The sequence below is a fragment of the Sapajus apella genome, unplaced genomic scaffold, assembly GCF_009761245.1.
Source record: "Sapajus apella isolate SASKATOON/1434 unplaced genomic scaffold, GSC_monkey_1.0 scaffold28, whole genome shotgun sequence".
In the NCBI taxonomy this organism is placed as follows: Eukaryota; Metazoa; Chordata; class Mammalia; order Primates; family Cebidae; genus Sapajus; species Sapajus apella.
In genome coordinates, this window is record NW_022436968.1 from 6,411,965 (window position 1) to 6,431,550 (window position 19,586).

The 19,586-nt window shown below is 34.1% G+C and overlaps 1 protein-coding gene across 1 annotated transcript in view; it reads right to left on the minus strand.

Annotated features, from left to right (window-relative positions):
- Positions 1-19,586, minus strand: part of COL3A1 (collagen type III alpha 1 chain) — a 38,599-nt gene that overhangs the window by 7,579 nt on the left and 11,434 nt on the right. Inside the window, exons 5-40 of the mRNA XM_032292673.1 lie at positions 18,436-18,516; positions 16,620-16,673; positions 16,099-16,152; positions 15,227-15,280; positions 14,497-14,550; positions 14,286-14,339; positions 13,588-13,641; positions 13,122-13,166; positions 12,930-12,983; positions 12,428-12,472; positions 11,732-11,785; positions 11,235-11,333; positions 10,657-10,701; positions 10,409-10,507; positions 10,152-10,205; positions 9,928-10,035; positions 9,641-9,694; positions 8,960-9,058; positions 8,580-8,633; positions 8,361-8,459; positions 8,052-8,105; positions 7,881-7,934; positions 7,520-7,573; positions 6,957-7,010; positions 6,601-6,645; positions 5,931-6,029; positions 5,737-5,844; positions 5,419-5,472; positions 3,847-3,900; positions 3,708-3,761; positions 2,945-2,998; positions 2,236-2,343; positions 1,830-1,883; positions 1,491-1,544; positions 1,139-1,300; positions 916-1,023 (exon numbers count right to left, since the gene is read on the minus strand). Coding sequence (XP_032148564.1) covers positions 916-1,023; positions 1,139-1,300; positions 1,491-1,544; positions 1,830-1,883; positions 2,236-2,343; positions 2,945-2,998; positions 3,708-3,761; positions 3,847-3,900; positions 5,419-5,472; positions 5,737-5,844; positions 5,931-6,029; positions 6,601-6,645; positions 6,957-7,010; positions 7,520-7,573; positions 7,881-7,934; positions 8,052-8,105; positions 8,361-8,459; positions 8,580-8,633; positions 8,960-9,058; positions 9,641-9,694; positions 9,928-10,035; positions 10,152-10,205; positions 10,409-10,507; positions 10,657-10,701; positions 11,235-11,333; positions 11,732-11,785; positions 12,428-12,472; positions 12,930-12,983; positions 13,122-13,166; positions 13,588-13,641; positions 14,286-14,339; positions 14,497-14,550; positions 15,227-15,280; positions 16,099-16,152; positions 16,620-16,673; positions 18,436-18,516 — 2,484 coding nt within the window. The remainder of the gene's footprint in view (positions 1-915; positions 1,024-1,138; positions 1,301-1,490; positions 1,545-1,829; positions 1,884-2,235; positions 2,344-2,944; positions 2,999-3,707; positions 3,762-3,846; positions 3,901-5,418; positions 5,473-5,736; positions 5,845-5,930; positions 6,030-6,600; positions 6,646-6,956; positions 7,011-7,519; positions 7,574-7,880; positions 7,935-8,051; positions 8,106-8,360; positions 8,460-8,579; positions 8,634-8,959; positions 9,059-9,640; positions 9,695-9,927; positions 10,036-10,151; positions 10,206-10,408; positions 10,508-10,656; positions 10,702-11,234; positions 11,334-11,731; positions 11,786-12,427; positions 12,473-12,929; positions 12,984-13,121; positions 13,167-13,587; positions 13,642-14,285; positions 14,340-14,496; positions 14,551-15,226; positions 15,281-16,098; positions 16,153-16,619; positions 16,674-18,435; positions 18,517-19,586) is intronic.

The window sequence follows — 19,586 nt, forward strand, 5'->3', positions numbered from 1 at the left end:
AAATCAGTTAATATGGTGTTACCAGATATCTTTATTTTCAGGAAAAAAATCTTATTTGATTCAACTTTTATTGAACTGTAAAATTAAAACTATACCAGTTATGGGGAAAAAGTTTGGGGGAGCAAGCCACTTGCATTTCCTAACTTGCCCAGTGACTCTGGATGTCAAAGGGCTGAAAAGTTACATTGATTATCTAATTCAGAATACTGTACATTCTAATACGAGATATATACATAGACATGAGTATTACAAGAAAAAAATAATAATGAACCATCATGAAACTAGATTTATGGAGACCATTAAAATTAGGTTATTTATCTCTATCTTAAGAATATATACTTACTAGAAATATCATATCAATTGAATACACTTAAATATTAATTTTATGACAATATTATATAACATTTTGTTGAAATAAGTGCTTAAAGTGTCATAATATGAGCCCTAATAAAAATGCAATTTTATTACTCTATTTACCAAATGAATGTTTTAGATGCTAAGCACTACAATATTATAAGAATATAATACTAGTGAAAAAGAACCAGGAGTGCAAGATGACTTGAATGGATGGATAACGGGCATCGATGAAAGACTTTCCTAGATCTATAAGCTAACACCATTTCCTCCTTTAAAACTGACAGTCGACAAATTGAAGAGTATTCACAAGTGTCCTAAAAGAGTTGTTTCAGTTTATTTGTGTGTATATTCAAGGTTGGTCTGTGATGTGAGCTGTTTTTGTGTTCTGGAGTTATTTAGTAAAATGTGTGCTTCGAAAAGTCTAAAAATATTTTTAAAATAATTTTTTGGCTACTTGGTACCCCAATTACAGGAGAACCTTTCATCCTGGATATGGTTAAGTGATCTCCGAAGGCTACCAAAGAAAGCAAGAGTGTAGTGAAAAATGTCTATACTCACCTTGACGCCCTGAGGGCCAGGGCTTCCCCTAGGACCTGGCATGCCTGGTGGTCCTGCAAGACCCCGTGCTCCTGTAATTCCAGCAATTCCAAGTGGGCCTGGAGCTCCCTAATACAGATAATGAAGACTCAGCTCATCTATATGTGACAATGTTTTTCTCTAATCAGTTTGTGATAAAAACCAAAATAGTACTGTCAATCAATAAAAAAATGAAGTAACTTACTGGGGGGCCCTGGGCACCAGGTGATCCCTTCTCTCCTGGTTGGCCAGCATCACCTTTTGGTCCAGACACTCCGGGGCTGCCAGGAGCACCAGTGTTACCCGCAGGACCTGGGGGCCCATCCTTGCCTGGAGAACCGCCGGGACCTGGGGGTCCTGGGTTACCCTACAAAGAATTGTTTGAAATTTGAATATTTATAATAAAAATGCATTTTTTTCTTTCCTTTTTTACTTCAAATAATTTTGTTTGAGACTTAATAGAGAAATAAGTAGCAAAGTGTAAGTTTCTCATCCTATACATATATGAATGCTTTTTCCGAAGTATATGATGAGAAAAGACTTTAAAATGTACTTACATTATTACCAGGAGGACCAGGAAGACCACGAGCACCAGGGAAGCCAGCAGCACCCTGTGAAATGGTAATACATTTTTGAATTTCAAAAGTAGAACAAATAGCTATACAACAAACAAAAAGTACAATGTGTGGTATGATCTGCATTGTACCTGAAATTCATTTATGGTTTGCTCTTTCCTCTTGGAATTTACATATAACTCATGTATGAATGAGTGATTACAATTTTTACTTTCTCTTTATGGATCTAGTATCACAAATGCAGCTTTTATACATGTTAATATCAATGAATGCATTTCAGTAATAGTTTAGAGAATAATGGTGAAGAGAATCAATACTTACAGGTCCACCAGGACTGCCACGTTCACCTTTGACACCTTGGGGACCAGGAGGACCCTATATGAAATGGAAGGAAGGTGGATAAGTATAGTACCAACATCAAAATTTGGGGAAAGGATTAAGCCTTTGAAAACCAGTAACTCTGTGAAGAAGTTAAAATAACATTTAGGCTGCTGGTGTTGAGATTCAAACTCCGACTATATTCATATAAAGGTTATACTCTTGCCATTATGACATGCTATCTCAGTATAAAGTATTAAATTACTGAAAAACCTCTGTATTTTTCCATTAGAACACTTAGCACTTAGAGATGGAAGAGAGGGAGAGAGAGAAGGATAGATAGATAGATAGATAGATAGATAGATAGATAGATAGATAGATAGATAGATAGACAGAGGAGAGAACTTACAGCAGGTCCGGAACCTCCAGGGGGTCCTGCAACTCCAGGAGGGCCTCCTTCACCCTTCTCACCTGGAGCCCCTCTTTCTCCTTTACCACCAGGTTCACCATTTTGTCCCTACATGCAACAACAACAACAATCTCTCAGCTGACATTCTTTATGATTCACTTGGCTTATTATTATTTTTCTTCAGAATATAGAATTCTTCAGATGGAAGGAGTTGAAATAAAATTTCAAAATAAGGCTCTCTGAAGACATGACAAAACAAAGCCAATCAAAATTATTTTCATGATCAAAGAACATGACCCAGAAAGCATAAACTGTATATTATTTGCCTTTAGGGAGGAAGTCTTTCTAAGGATTGAGCATTTGAAAATCAGCACCAGTAAATTTATTTGAGAAAGACTGGATTTAAGAGCAAATTTTAATTAGTGCCACTTTATAAGGGACGGATTCACAAAAATTCAGAGTGAATTTAAATCTATGGTGCTGCTTTAGTTCATTACCCAGTCATAAAGGCAGGACAGATGTTTTAATTTCCATCTTTTAGAGTGACAATAGCAGTAAAGCAAAAAAAAAAAATAGGGGTACAATAATCTTATAAGGAATGAGTGGCTAAAATGGGACTAGAATCCAAACTTGACTGTACTTTTGTGATTTTTCAGTAAGATGGAGGTTCTGGGCTATGAGTCATGTACATGTAAATGTTCACACTTACAGGAGCACCAGGAAAGCCAGCAGGTCCTGGAGGGCCAGGTTCACCTCTCTCACCCTGAAGAGAAAAATATCCTCCTTAGTCACAGTGAAGATATCCTGATGGGAGTGTGCATCACGTCTTTTAAGCAGGAAATGTCATCTTATCATCTTATCTTTTCTTTCCTTTAAGCAGGAAATGTGCAGAGTAATGAATAAACTTCTGAAGACTTTTCCGTTTCTCAACAAAATTATGAGTGGCCATTATCAGAACCACAGATTCCTTCTGCCTCCTACTGTGATATTATTTGCAAGAAAAATAGTTTGAGAATTTTAAAGTTCTTAACATATTTAATTATACATAGAGATATATATGTATTTCAATATATGGTAGAGACTCAATTGAAAAGTTAATTAACTGATTTATTTTTAGAAAACATTTACTAAATATCTTTCCAGAGTGTTAAATCCTGAGGGTCAAGAATTTTAAATCCAAAAGAAGTCTCAGGCAGAGATTCTATACATTAAGAAATTCATAATTACAAACATATACTACTTGTACGATCTCTATATTTTTCCAAAGTTATTTAGGAAAGAAATCCTGATTTAAAATGATCTCTTGTGAATTTTAGATTTAAGAAATTTAACATTCCCTTGCATGCTATATGGTTCCTGAAGATAGTTATCTCCAAATTGAGGCTCAGGGAACCCGGGGCAGAATTGCTAAAAAGGGAAGCATACTGTCTGTATGGGGTTAAAAATATGTTGAGAATGTCTTTAACACTTACAGGGCCACCACGAGGTCCAGCTACACCTGGAAGCCCGGGGGCACCACCTTCACCCTGGAAAAAGAGAAAGAGTGTCACTGTCTTGCATCCAATAGACACAGATATTTTCTTTTTATTTCCAGAGAGTACTAAGTGTTACCTTATCTCCAGGCTGGCCAGCTGGACCAGGGGGACCAATAGGACCAGTAGGACCCTAGAGAAAATAAAAATACATTTTGATTTTGAAGATACAACTTTCTTTTGTAATAATTAGTGAGTGTACAGACATAGATATCTAACAAACTAGATAACATAATTTTTAAATTTGTTATGGCTTGAATGCTATGCTTTTCACTTAATGTGTAAATACTGCAGAGCTCAGTAAATACAAGATTCTTTGGAGATGACTACAGAAGAAAATAGGATTCAGCAGTGGTTTATTGATTCATTTACCTTTATCTCTATTGTAGAAGATAAATAGGATGTCATGTAAGATCTTCCAGTAATGTCTTTTTAAAGTACATTTCTTTATTCAATTGATTGATAACTTAAATGTTTTCTCGAAGTATTATCATACATATTAAATTTTTCAACTTGAAATGTCCAAATAGTAGTTTTACTTATATTACATAAGTAAAGTATTGAGCACTTTTTTTTTCTTGAATGATGGTTTATCTATTTAGTCTGTCAAAAGTGAAGTAGTTATGAATTTCTTTAAGGTAACTGTTATATACATTTATTAATTGACTTAATTATAATCCTATTTAGAATATGTTTTTTGTTTTGGTTTTGACTTTTTCTTTGAATTACAGATTCACAGGATGTTGCAAAGAAACGCACAGGGACTTTCTGTACACCTTTCTCCTAGCCTCCCCTAATGTTAACATCTTACACAACTATAGTATAATATCAAAACTAGGAAATTGACACTGATACCTTCCACAGAGCTTGCTCAGATTTCACCAGTGATACACACACTCATTGATGTGTGTATGTGTATGCAGCTATGTAGGATTTCATTCCATGTGTAGACTTGCATGGCTACCACACAACCAAGATACTGAAATGTTCAGTCATCATAAGACTCCCTTGTGTCACATCTCCATAGCCACATTCATCTCTTTCTTTCTCATTGCTAACTCTTGGCAACCACTAATCTACAGCTCTAAAAGCATGTTATTTTGTAAATATTATAGGAATGGAATCATGTAGTATGTATCCTGTGGAGACTGAATGTTCTTCACTGACTATGTTGTACTTGAGGTTCGTACAATGTGCTGTGTGTACATCAACTATTCATCCCCTTTTGTTGCTAAATACGGTTCCATAGTGAGAATCATCATACTATTATAATTCTTTAATATAAAGTCTATTAATGAGGAGCACTTATTATATTGAATTTTGATGACTTTTAGTTTCTTAATGAGCAGCATTGATTATCTTAAATTTGGTGATTATCTCAGATTTTAGTGACTTACAAATGCTAGTTTGTGACCTTTCATACTTTTGAGTTTTTTTTTCATTCTTTGATCACTGTAGACCTATCAGGTAGCCATAGATATAAACCAAGAATTTAATTATAAATCACGTCATTTGGGTTTTTTAATGCTCGAAATGTGGTAAACGATCTAATTTATCTTGAGTAGTTTTTGGAAAAAATAAAAGTTGAAGTGCAGGACTGTCCCATATAACATATAGATAAGGCCTGCTTCTCCTCACTGCAAATACTTACCCTCGGACCGTCTTTCCCTGGGACACCATCAGCACCTGCACCGCCTGGTTCACCCTGTCAAATAACATCCAGTGTCATCAGATTCAAAGCATCTTCAGAGAAAATTGGCCAAGAAGAGGAGTAACCATTGGCATTCATTGATATATATATTGGGTGTTCTAATTCATTGTTGCTCTAGGAATCCCTCTTAATTGCACTTACTATAAAATGATAACATTAATTTTGAAAATATAGTTAATTACTTTCCAGGAGTGTTGCTTTTTAAAAAAACCTACAATGTCTGATTTATTGAAGAAGTAAGAGAAAGCATGTCAATACCTTGTCGCCTTTTGGACCAGGACTTCCAGGACCTCCTCTTTCTCCAGGCATTCCTTGCAGACCAGGACTACCAGCAGTACCAGGTGGCCCAGGAGGGCCAGCAGGTCCCTGAAAATAAGTGAGAAATAATAAATGATCAGAAGGAAACCAAATGCATTTTTAAAACCTAGGTGAATGGAATTACGTGGAGGTACCTTTCCTCCTTCAGGACCAGGAGGACCAGCTCCACCTCTAAGTCCTGGGGCCCCTGCCAGTCCAGGAGGTCCACGTTCGCCAGGGGCACCAGCATCACCCTGTGATAAAAATATATAAATAACCGTATTAGAACACCCAAAGCTAAAACCAAAACACCTTAAATTGCACCATTTTGAAGCAGGCCACTAGGTTATTAATTTATATTGTGAACAATTTGGAAATTTATATACTTGTAAACAGTTGATCAGCTGAGTGGGAACTGGACACTTAAAAGAGTGTATAAAAGAGAACTTGGATACTTAGTCTGCTTAAGTGTGAGCTGTCATTGAAACACATATTATTATTTTATTCACAAGGGCAACATTTTAAAATTCTTTTACAAGAATAGTTTTCCTACACAGAATCAACATATTGGTAGTACTTCCCATTTGAAATTTTAAGCCCGTATTTGATTCTGTAGTGATGATGAATGTCAGAGAATTGGACTTTCCAGATTAAAGCAAATTTAATGTATTGAAAATGTCTTGGGTTTCTCTAAGCATACTTATCAAATATTTGCAATAATGCTCTTTTAAAGAAAGAGTGTTTGGCTTGTTACACTAAAAATATACCACTAATCAATTGCTCTATAACATACTGAAGAAGTTAGAGAATAAATTGAAATACTACCTTGCCTCCTGGAGCTCCAGGTGCACCGGCATCACCCTTTGGACCCTAGGAGGTTGGCATTATATGGTTAGGCCCACATCAGAATGCATTTTATGTAAATATAAGCAAAATACACATTTGTTATGTTGGCATATTATATAGTTTTTCAAATCCTGAAACTATGAACTCTATGGAAAAATTCAAACTCTATATAATAGTTATCTTTTAAATAATTTGTCTTTGTTTTGATAATATTTCAAAACTAAATGTTAAATCTCAGATATCATGGCATAAGAAATTTAAAAAGTTAATAGTTGACAAACAATTATTATGTATTCTTTCGTTTTCTGAGTTTTCAAAAATGAAATGTTACTCACTGGTTCCCCAGGTTTTCCATTTTCTCCTGGAGGACCACCTGTTCCAGGCAAGCCCTAGAAAGAATCATGATTGTGTCAGGCAATTACTTCAAAAATGGCTTATAGAAAAGTTTCTCATATGTGCACATGTTTCTGCAAGATATTAAAAAAATATTTTCAGTGATCTTTTTCGGGGTAGAAATGTTGTGCCACTCAAAATCCAGTGACACATATGTGATAATCATATCTTACAAATCCATGCTCATCTCTCTCTATTCTTTCAGTTGCTACATATAAAAATGTATTGACAAGCACGGCAAGATAGATTTGGCTATATAGATTTATATTATAATAAAAATAAGTATAAGCAAATAGAATTATATGAGTTCCATTAATTCTTCTAAATAACTTATTAATGTACTCTGGAATGGAGATGGAAGATATGCCTATCTATTAATATTGCCTGACATTTTATTTTCAGATGAAAGGCAGACTCACAGATTAAGCTTCAGATAATTTATAATCTATTAGGGACACAATTTGAACAGTCAGGTATGCCATGGCATTCAAAAACAAATTCTTACTTGTAATCCCGGTGGACCAGGGGGTCCTGTGTCTCCTTTGTCACCACCAGGCCCCTGCAAAAGTATAATGATACATTTTATTATAAACATCCTTTTGTATCTAGTCTACAGTATCCACTTCAACAGGCCTATTGCTTCATTTTAAAAGTAGTGATGTGAAGAAATGAGAGGATCTGGGCCCAAAGCACACATGTAAGCTCTAACTCAGTGCAGCATTTAGCTAGATAACTAGATCAGCAAGTTTCGTCATTGCTTTAGTAAGCTATAATAACATAGTGTCAGAGATTATGTAATTTTTGAAGTATTCCTCCTGCCCCCCTCCACCCTATTTTCATCTCCAATTTTATGTGAATAAACTTACAGTAGGCCCTGGGGGTCCCTGAGGTCCAGTTTCACCATTCTTTCCAGCAGGACCCTAAAAACAAGAGCCGTTAGGGAAGTAGAATTAATACAAATTACAGAGAGAAGTCTTAAGGTTAGAGATGAATGCATCTATTTGAAGACTAGAAATAAATTGATGAAAGCTGCATACCTGAGGGCCAGGTCCTCCAGGGCCACCTCGTTCTCCATTCTTACCAGGAGCACCCTAAAGAAGAAGTGGTCAGTATTTACTAATAACTCGTCATATCATTGTCTCATATTTTTTATCTGCCTGCTCCATGTATACTCATACAACCGTAACCAATTATATATTCAGCTCCCTTTCTACATACAATTTTATTTTCATATACTCCTCCATGCTTTGAAGAGAAGACTGAGATTTGACCATCTCTACACTGCATATGGAAAACAAAAGCCCTCCTGTCAAATATTTATTGAATAAATTAATGAGGAAACTCACATCATTTCCTTTAGGACCAGGGAAGCCCATGACACCAGGCTGACCTCGGGGACCAGATGGCCCAGGGGGACCTGGTCGACCACTTTCTCCTTGACTTCCCTAATGAGAAAAACATTATCTTAATAAAGGTTTGATAAAGATAACATCATCAAGGATAGGCCGACATATACATTCCATTTTAACTGGCCTTTTAAAATGAGATTTAAAAAATGTACATACGGGAGGCCCTGGTTTCCCATCACTGCCTGGTCCTCCTGGACTTCCAGGCATGCCCTGAAGTAAAGAAGTCAGTTGTTAGGCGATTTAAAATGAAATCATAAAAAAAAATACAACATATACTATTTGTACAATTTTGATATTTTCATTTACATGTGAAGCCCTCAGATTTGCACATCCTCTCCCTGTCTATAAAGAATCTTAGGGAAGTGTTCTATGTTCTGTTTTCCTTGAACTATCCTGGCTTTAGTTAACTTAAAATAATTTTGCTTTGTTTTGGGCCTTACAAAAGACGTAATCTGATTAAGTTACTTTTGATTTGTCTTCATTTGTCTTGTATTTTTTCTTACTAAATTGTCATTCAAACAAATGTTTCTCTGTACCCTCATGCCTGGACCTCCAGGGAGACCATCTCTGCCAGGTTCTCCAGCTGCTCCTCTGGGCCCTGCGGGTCCTGGAGCACCACGCTCTCCAGCGGGACCCTAGTTAGTGAAAGAAATAAAAAAAATTAACATGGCCTTCACTGACCTAGATATCAACAATATTTTGGTTACAAATAGAGAACATCATTTGGACTTTTCAAAAGGGGTGATGTGTTGCTGAAAAATTTCTATGTAAAATCAATTATCTTGGCTTGGATTGCCATATTGAAAAAATTTTGAAGCAACTGCGTGAACATCACATGCTTAAAAAAACAATATTTAGTGTGGTTAAAAACATACTTTGTGCACCTAAAATCAAATATCTTAATGATATAAAATCATATTTGCATAAAACTTTAGAGTTTTTAAAGACCTTTCAGGCATTTTAGTTTATTGTACTCTTGCAATGATGCTCAGATAAATACTTTTCAATTAACAGATAAGTGAGGATTCTCATAGAGGGTAAGTAAGTGGCTTAAACTGGTTCAACAGAAGATGCAATTGTTGTTTTACATTAGGAATTTTTTTTAGCTCCAATATATATTTTTCAGTTATTTAGGTTTTCATTAATGGGAAATTGTATAGAAGAAATACCTATTTGTGGTGCTAGCATTTAGGAATATAGAAACTAAAGTTATCCACCTTTTCTCCTGGAATACCATTTGGTCCAGCAGGTCCTCGGAACCCAGGGGCACCCTGAAAATAATGAAAGACAAATATTTCAGTCCAAAAGATTGTAATTCTTTTTTATAGAGTGGCAAATAATATTTTTATGTTACAAATGCTTTAAACAATATTTGCCATTGAGCACTCAACATAAGAAATATTGGCTATTTCACCCTGAAGTTAGGTTTATGTAGATGACAATGATGCTGGTTTTTTTTGGTTTGTTTTGTTTTTTGTTTTTTTATGCCCCATGGAAAACATACCCTTTCTCCTGCAGCTCCTGGAAGCCCATTTGCACCAGGTTCTCCAGGTGATCCGTCCTTGCCATCTTCACCTTTAGCTCCTGGAATACCTGGAGTACCAGCCTCACCCTAAAGAAAAAAAAAAAAGGTAAAATAATCAACTTAGTTCAAAGTTTTACCTGTTTACTTTCTAATTATGTTGCAGTTTCCCAAGAAATAACCAGATCTGTTGCAGTAATACTTACGCGTTCACCTCGTGGTCCTGGCTCTCCTTTGGCACCATTCTTACCAGGCTCACCCTAAAGTATAACAAAGTCTTGGTTGAAAAACAGGGAAGATTCAACCAACAAAATTGTCATCAATAACACATAATTCAGTTATAAGACAAGAATGAAATCAATATAAATTCAACTGAACAGGAGCAAAAAGTTTGCTATTAAGTTTTTGTTGTTGGAATTAAACTATGACTTTCAGACAATAGAGAAAAAAGAAGGGAACTTACTGCACCACCTCGCAGTCCAGGAGCACCATTAGCACCGGGTGGTCCTGGAGGACCCCTGGCTCCAATCAGTCCAGGAGCTCCAGGAATGCCAGCAGGACCCTGAGAACAAACCAAAGACACTAACATTAGCCAAACTTGAATGTTCTTTTCTGAATATCGCACTTAAATATCACAAATCTATTGTCACGCAAAATGTAAAAGCCACAAATGTGTGGATGAGGTAAGTGTGGGTAGTGGGGGCAGCTTACCATTTCGCCTTTACCACCAGGACTACCGTTACTCCCAGGAGGGCCCTAAGTATACAAAAAACAGATAATGTATTAATAGTAACGCAAATAGTTCGTATATATTTGAAGTTGTTTGTGTGAAAATAAATTTATGGGTGAGCGTCATGCTTTGTAGAAATTAGGCGAATCCTCAAACTATAACACACATATGAAATGTAGTCAGAAGAATCATTATCTAAATAAATTAGAGATAATATGTACTTGGTATAAATTATTAAACAATACATAAATAGAAGAGATTTTGAGTTTGGTTCTTCTCTGAATTTTTGATTGGTGATTAGCTTGGGGCACATTCTTGAAACATCAGAAAACTATCCTCTATTCTTTTATATATACATAAAAAATCATGAATTATAGAATAGTACAACAGTCAAAAACTATCATTTTTACCCCTAATCAAATCAATATGTATCACAGGAGGATCGTTGTAGAACACTAAGCAACTTTTTTTCAAAGTAATTTTCATTGATAGCGGTATTGAAGCACATGCTTTCATGGAGTAAGTGTAGCTGCACTCTTCCTTCAACCACCATACTTACAGGAGGACCTTGAGCACCAGCATGTCCCTGAGGTCCAGGTTCTCCTCTTTGTCCAGGGGCGCCACTTGAACCAGGAGACCCTGCAGGCCCAACTTCACCCTAATGGGAAACCTTATGTAGTCAGTTTCTCTTACCACTTCTATTCACTTAGCCAATTCACCCTTCAGTTCTGTTTAAACACATCTCCCAAAGGTTACTGCTGGTAAAGCAAGTAATCATTAATCATAAAGGCAGAGAAAAATGATAACTATGTGTGTAACTGTGTTATCTGTTTCCTAGAAAGAGTCTGGGGAAAGGGAGAAGGCATCAGAAGAAATGTCAAGATAGTTGAGTGCTAGGGACACCTTTCTTAGAATCAAGAATAGGGCTTTAAAGACATGTATAGATAAAAGCTATCCATTTGACTGATCAAAAAAAATCAGTTGCAAGAAGCAATCTAATGATTTTCTGTTGTCTCCAAAATATTTTTATACCCTTCTATAGGAACACATGTTTACCTTAGCACCAGGAGATCCAGGGAATCCGGCAGTTCCAGGAGGACCAGGAGGGCCCTGAAAAAATTAAATACAATTTCAAGAGCTCTTTTTCAAATAAATGAAAGCTGACATACTAGTAAATAAGTGAGCACACATAAAGTAAAAAAGATATTTATGCAGATTAAAATGATATTTATAATTTATGGATATAATGTGGAGAAACAATGTGGTAAAATAGGAAGAGAGTGAAATCTAAAGTTAGAAAGTTTTGGCTTCTCCCTACTTTGCCATGAATTCTGTGGCTTAGTGCAGGTTACTTTTCCCTGAGCTTTTGTACTCCAGTTTAAAAATGGACATAATATCTATTGTATCCATTTGTAGGGCTCTTTTAAGTGTTGTGTCTTATATTGGATATTAACTAACATGGAGAGCACCATTCAAATGTTAGCAGTTGGTCAAGCAGAATGAGTATCAGAACCTAGGTTTGTTTACTGGCTCAGTGCCAGTTTTAATCACATGTATATATACAATATTGAATATTGGGTCTATAATATTTTTTCACTTTTTAAATTTTAAAGATGCTAATGTGTGTATTAGATACACACATATACATATGTGTATATACCTGAGTTGATATTTATAAAATATTAAATAATCCACAATCCATAATTTCTCTTTATCCTGGAGCAAATAAGAGTTAGATACAAAGTTACTTACTGGTTGACCATCACTGCCTCGAGCACCGTCATTGCCCCGAGCACCCTAAAAAGAGAAGTTTACATCAAATATCTTTTTAATTCTGAATGACTGGTCGTGAGTAATATTTTGACTAAAATTCTGACTCAAGTGAGTTGAGTTTTCTTCAAGTACATTAAAATATGCTTACTAATGATACATTTTACAGTCAATGGTTACAATTCTGATATATACAGCAACAATCAAATGTAGAAAGATCGGATTCTGTTTTCAGGGATGAAAGCAGATATAATAGCTCTAATGGCATATGAAAAGTTAACACAAAAATTCTCACTAGAGATAGATAATAATTGTAAAACATTTATTTATTTCGTTTTAACTATAGCCAAAACTTTATCACAGTATCTTTGAGTATGATTTTGTAGGAAAGCCATTTTCCTAGCATATTTGTACAGCCTGAAACTACTGAGACACTGACGTGTCACTTTGGGTGTAGTTGAGCAATGTTAGTAACAATACTCACTGCGGCTCCAGGAAGCCCTGGCCGTCCTCTCTCACCAGGAGCCCCTCTTGGACCCTACAGAAAAAAATTTATAGTATGGTCTTACTCTAATCTTAACATGTGTAAGAACAGTTGGGGTGGGAGCAAAGCCAGTTTTAGGTAACCATAAGGCTAGTAATAAAACTGAACATTATATGTAAAAAACATAATTACCATGGGTCCAGGAGCTCCATTTTCACCTGGAAGACCGTTTTCACCCTAGATACATATAAAATATGTTAGTATTTTATATAAGAGGAAGAGAACATTATAGATTTTTAAATATAGAATATTATGGAAAAGTTTACAGAGCCTAGAAAAAGATATACATTTTAACAATATTAATTTTTTGCTACTATTTTATTTACCAGAAATCTCAATTTCTGTATTTAAAAACTTAAAGACTAAAGAGAAGTAATTGATAAATTATACTAAGATGCTCAACTATTTCTAATCTAGACTCTTCAAGTTATCAGTTTTCATGGAAGCGTTAATATCTCAATTAGTTACAATTATTCACACCCAATAGGGAAATTCAGATAAATTTCAGAAAACAAGTTAAGCCTCACAACATGAATCTTAAATATAGCTTTAATATTTAATGAATTTACTTATAAAATATGATTTTGTTGTGATTTACCTTTAAGCCAGGAGCACCTGTTTCACCCTTTTCTCCATTTCGTCCATCAAAGCCCTAGAAAGTGTATAAAAATAGCAAAATTATTAAAATCTGTTAATAATCTAGAATGATTGATAAAATTTACATTGAATTTTTATAATTGATCTTTATAACACTACTTGCAAAATTAACTTAAATAATTTAAAACTTGTTTAAATGGGTTGAAGACATTTCACACTGATTTTACAGCAGGAATATATGAACTAACTAGGAAGTGCAATTTAGTCTCATAAGAAAGTTGTCTTAACTATAGAGTAGCAAACATGAGTTTCATAGATTTTATTATAATTAAGTTGATAGGTTTTAGGCCCAGTTGGTTGAATGTACATAAGGTTTTGAATAGAATAAAGTTGTTCAGCTCAATCTATAAATCATGGTAAGTTAAAAAAAAACATAATTCGTAAAAGGTTTTTATTTTTTCTTACAGTGGTAGTAAGAAAACTATATATTTCAAGATTATTTTATACATCAGAAATCAACTCCTTTATTTTGCATAAAATGACTAGTTTGGTCAACAAATAAACTTCGTAAACTTAAAAAACCCAAATTAACTCATTGTCAGAATTACCTTTTTCGGTACATAATTGTCCAGTAAAATTCATTAGGCAAGTAAACATAGCCCAGTGGGATATCTTGTAACCAAGGGAGAAACTACTTACTCTGTGTCCTTTCATACCAGGGAATCCAGGTATCCCAGCTGGACCTTTAATGCCCTAAAAGTAATTAATGAAAAAATATTAATGAACCTTCAAATAGAATCACAATCTAGTAGTAAAACACTTTCTGTTTTTAAGTTTAATTCAATTAAGTTGCATAATAGTTTTCAAGCTAAGATTACTACAATTAATTTAGTAGATGCTGAAGACTTACTGGAGGTCCTGGCAATCCTCGCTCTCCAGGTCGTCCGGGTCTACCTGACTCTCCCTAGGTGGAGAAATAAAGAATATTTAGGTGATCATGTATGAGAAAATACATTGCAGCCAATAAGCAGAGTGATTACTTTGCATTTTTCTCATGAAGGACTCATTAAAATCATTACCCAAAACGTATAGTTGAGACCAGCTTTCTTGGTAGAAGGCATGATGAGGCCCTTTCCCACCTTTTATAAGCTTAAGTTGCCATAAGCTTATGAAAGATAATGCAGGTGCTTTTAATCACTGAAATAATATAGCCCTTCCTCAACCCAGTAGAAATAATTTGCTATTGGAAATTAAAAGGGAAAGAAAGAATGCCACAGAACTAAAGGTATCTGTAAGTTCTCAAGTTCATTAAGCAGTGGTATCAATTTCATGATTACAAAAGGCACACAGAAATGCTTACTTCTCCTCCAGTTAAATAATATATTCAATGGATGAGCCATCTCAACAGTCAAAAAGCACTTTGAGGCTTTATTTTGGAATTCCACAAATGAGATCTATCTATATGTATGTATGCAAATGCTGTATAGCTACTCAAAGATTAGTATGAGCTAAAATGGTGTTAAGACAACAATATTTTGAATAATATTTTTTTCTTCTGGGATTCTGACATAAAGCAAATGCTGTTTAGAATATCCCAAGTTAAATTTTGCTGTATTCTTATTGAATTTTTAAAAACTTACATCTTTTCCAGCAGGACCAGAAGGACCCATAGCACCAGGAGGTCCTGGAGGGCCCTGAAAATAAGGAAATAAAAATCAAACAGACTGGTAAGGTTTTCTGTTACAATTTATTATTAAACAGTATGTATTCCAGGAAGGAACCTCCTTTTAGAAAAAACATTTAATGTTTCGCATAATGAAAATGATACTTACTGAGTTAATATTATACATCCATTATATCAACTTATTGTTAATAAAAATTAAAAGCATCATATATCTGTATTTGATATTACATGTGTGTATTTATAAATTCAAATGTATTTTTACACTTTTTGGAATATTAAACATATTTAAATATAAAGGTATTTCTAAATTTCATGAAATATTGTATTTAAATAACTCCATTTTATTTGCTTATTTACACAGTATATCCTTCTGGAGGACTCTCTTAGATCATATGTTACTGTCTAACATATATGCATATATACATTTTTACATATGTCATATTTACATATGTAAATATATATAATTACACATATTTTTCAGTAGAGTAGATATAATGAACTACTACTTCAGTAGGGTAAATATAATGTGAACTGAGTGGTTACAGAAAAATGAAATCTATATTTAATATATATAGAATGCGTATCAGCTCTGGGAAGTAGACTATTTTGATGGCTAATCATGAGGGAATTCCTTTATTAAGGAGTGTCTGTAAGATGGCTAAACAATTGAAAGAGTCCAAAAGACATGATAAAATGCCTTTTGTTATTTACACATTTAAAGACAAATGTAATCTTCATTTTGTAAGGATCTATACTTGTTTGAGAAAACAAAGGTAGGTTCCGTATGGAACTATCAGCTTATTAAATATAAATTGAATTGTTACTTACTGCAGGACCAGCTTGCCCAGGTTCACCAGGGGGGCCTTGGTATCCTGGAGATCCCTAGTGAGTAGAATATGTAAATATTTTAAAAGTAACAAAAAATCTTCATATAATTCACTTATGTCTTGACAGTAAGAAATCAGGATTGTGAATGTAATCAGCAAAATTTTACTCCAGTTTATAAATATTGAGACCAAAATTTTTTCAGATCAGAATGAAGTTAATATATTGCATTCCATTAATTTGCATGTGATATGGCTTTTAGTTCACAAAGAATGGTTTTGGACTAAAAGCCATATCACATGCAAATTAATGTGGTTTAATTTTACCAAGGTCTTAATTGCTAATAATTGTTGGTGGAAAGGAATTAAATATGGAATTCCTTCTTTGAAGCCTTAGGCATTTTCTTGGTATGACTTCTCTAGTTAATTGGGATTATGCATGCTGGAATGACTAAAGTATAGCAGAATATATATTAATTTGATTTTTCTAAAAATGAAGAAAACACCACTAATGGCTATACTTACAGGGGAACCAGGATGACCAGATGTACCAGGGGGACCGGGAGGACCTGGGGGGCCCTGAAATGTAAATTTGAATGAAAAACAAAATAAATGAATGTAAAATCCACTTTATCCATGCTTCAAAGCTATAACACTCTTTGGGAATAATACTGGCATTGTTAAAGCTGTGACCAATTATACCTCATTTTTAATAACTATTTTTGATTCACAAGATCTACAATAAAGATATTAGCAAGCAAACATTAATGAAATTCTCACTGATTCCATATAAATTATTAATAAATGTTATAAAATGTTGTCCTGAACTCCTAAGGAGGGGAATTGAAAATCTGGAAAAATTAGTACACAATGCTATGAAAATCCCTGCAATATGAGAATTATATTGCACTGGTGAAGAAGCAATTTCTCGCTTGGCAGTCAAACTCAGTGTGGAGCAATATTTATTGCCACATTATAAATACTGTATCAGGTATCTAAAATAATAATGTAAATTAACCCTAAATCCATAATTATGTTGATATAGATATCACATAATTAATTGACATAGAGATTTATATGATCACACAAGAATCATATTACATAGAACACTTGATTTATTACTGTTCCAAAATACAGATTAAACTAGAAAACCTTCAGCATGCTGAAAGCAGCATGCTTCAGTTTTGTAGCATGCTGTTTCTAAATACCAATAGTAAATTTATAAAACAATAGTTTGTATATTTACATTTTCTCTTAAAAACACTTTTCTGAAATGTCGGTATGTGTTGACGTTAGTTTTTGTTTTTTAGTAAAAACTTTATATTTGATTAAAAATAGGATTAATAATGTGAATGTAGCTGAGTAAGACCCAACATATACATAAATTAACATAATTTTCTTTCTGGCTTTGAAAGACATACAAAAATATCACAGTTCCTAAAATAGTCAAGATACATAAAATTCTGTTTTTGTGATATGCTTTATGTTAATGCTAAAGGTCTTCCTTTATATGTCATTTAAATCTATTGGAAAAAATTTTGTTCTCTCTAATTTTGGAAGGTATGAATGTACAATCCAATGGTCTGAGCAGCAATCCTCCTCAATAACAGAGAATCCAGAGCTATGCTTTATTTACACTTATATACTTGTTGTCTGCAGTGAAATTATAACTTTCACTACTACTGATTCTCCTGAGAGCCTGTTCTATAACCAGGGTCATGCACATGGGCCAGTACATATTGTGCACATGTGCCCAGATTTCGATTATTTTAGTTATTCTCTTCTATAAAAACTCTAGGTCATTTACAATGATGAAAACCCTTCAGGTACAAGATGAATAGCTATTATTTAAAGAAGATAAACTTGAAGAATCAATGAATTCTGGAAATATTTATTTTTGATTTGAGAATTGGAGGTGAGACTGTGGCATTTGACATTAATTATCTAGACTGTCATCTGGAAAGTAGCATTTAATGAAAGAAAAGACATAAAAGGAAGATTCTGAAGAACTTAGGTGAGAAACAGGAAATGTGGAAGTAACAAAATGTGATTAAAATTAGAGAATATATGAGTGTGAGACCTAAGCATGAAGGAAGATGGACCTCTGCACACCAGGTGGTTATATAAAGGAGAAGTGGCAATACAGGCATAATATGAGAAAAAATGAGTTGAGATCGAAAAAACGTGATAATGCTATCATTTTCTTTTCCAACCTCAGTAAGAATAAGCTATTTTGCACAATTCCATAAAAATGCTGAATTCCTAGAAGAGCAACCATTCAAAATTTAACAAACCAGAAAGATAATAAAGCTTTAAAGTGCTAAGAAACATTTGTACATACAGCTGGCCCAGGATAGGCACCGACTCCTCCTATTGCTACTCCAGACTTGACATCATATGAATCATACTGGGGAGAATAGTTCTGTGGCAAGGAGACCAAACAGATATGATCATGTTAATATACAGTTCATCATTCTTTTAAGCATTTAGAAGGGCATGCAACATCTACTATCCACTGATAGATTTTTGTGTGGCAAAAGATGTGGTATGTATTAACTCATTATCTTGTTTATCCTGTCTTTTTGTAGATTTAGACATTAGATATACTACAGAAACATTTTGTTGTTTGATGCACAGATCTTTCCACTGTGCTCAATGTTAATTCCTCCGAATTTTCCTATTATACAGCTATTATTTCTAAGCAGTACCTCCATCAGTACAAACATAGGATCATAGGCTGTTTGAGGCCAAAAGAATCTTGAGATCATATAATACACCTTTTCATTTTGAGCAAAAAAAAAAAAAATGAAGTCAAATTATTTTTCCAACAGTGAATGATACAAGTAAAATTCATATCCCCTGGATTCTGCTTAATATGACTAAAAGAGTCACTCAAATAAACATCTTTGTAGAAAATAAGTCAAAAAATAGTAGAAAAGCTCATATGCTTATTGGATTTCTTCAAAACTTTATTCTAAGTTCTAGGCCTAGAGTTAGGTTCTATTTGGTTACCAGAGTAAGAATTTAGACAATATCTTTGGCTCTTGCTGAGTTGCTTTTTGAAAAGCACTTTGTAACCTCCTAAAGATACGTTTTCTTATTTTACCTAATTCCATGCAACAGAAATTTTGTCATATTTATTTGTTTGGTTGTTTTACATGTAGAGTTAATTGGTTGCTATGCTTCAGGAGAACCAAGATGTGCTCTGAAGTATTAGCAAGAAAAGTTTCATAGGCAGAAATTTTCCTGTTGATTTGAGTTCAATATGAATGTTTGCAGTTATTCAACTGCTTTTTGTCTAAACTTTTAGAGGCTTTGGCATTGATGTTACTAAGGGAATAAAGTATAGATGTAGTACTAACTGAATTATGTAGGTTAATTTTTTTGTAAGTTGATAGTTCGCTTCTTAAACATAATGTGTCTGCTATATATCTACTGAGAAATTGGCAAATTTTCCAAGGATATAGTAGCAATAACATTAGCATTATGAGG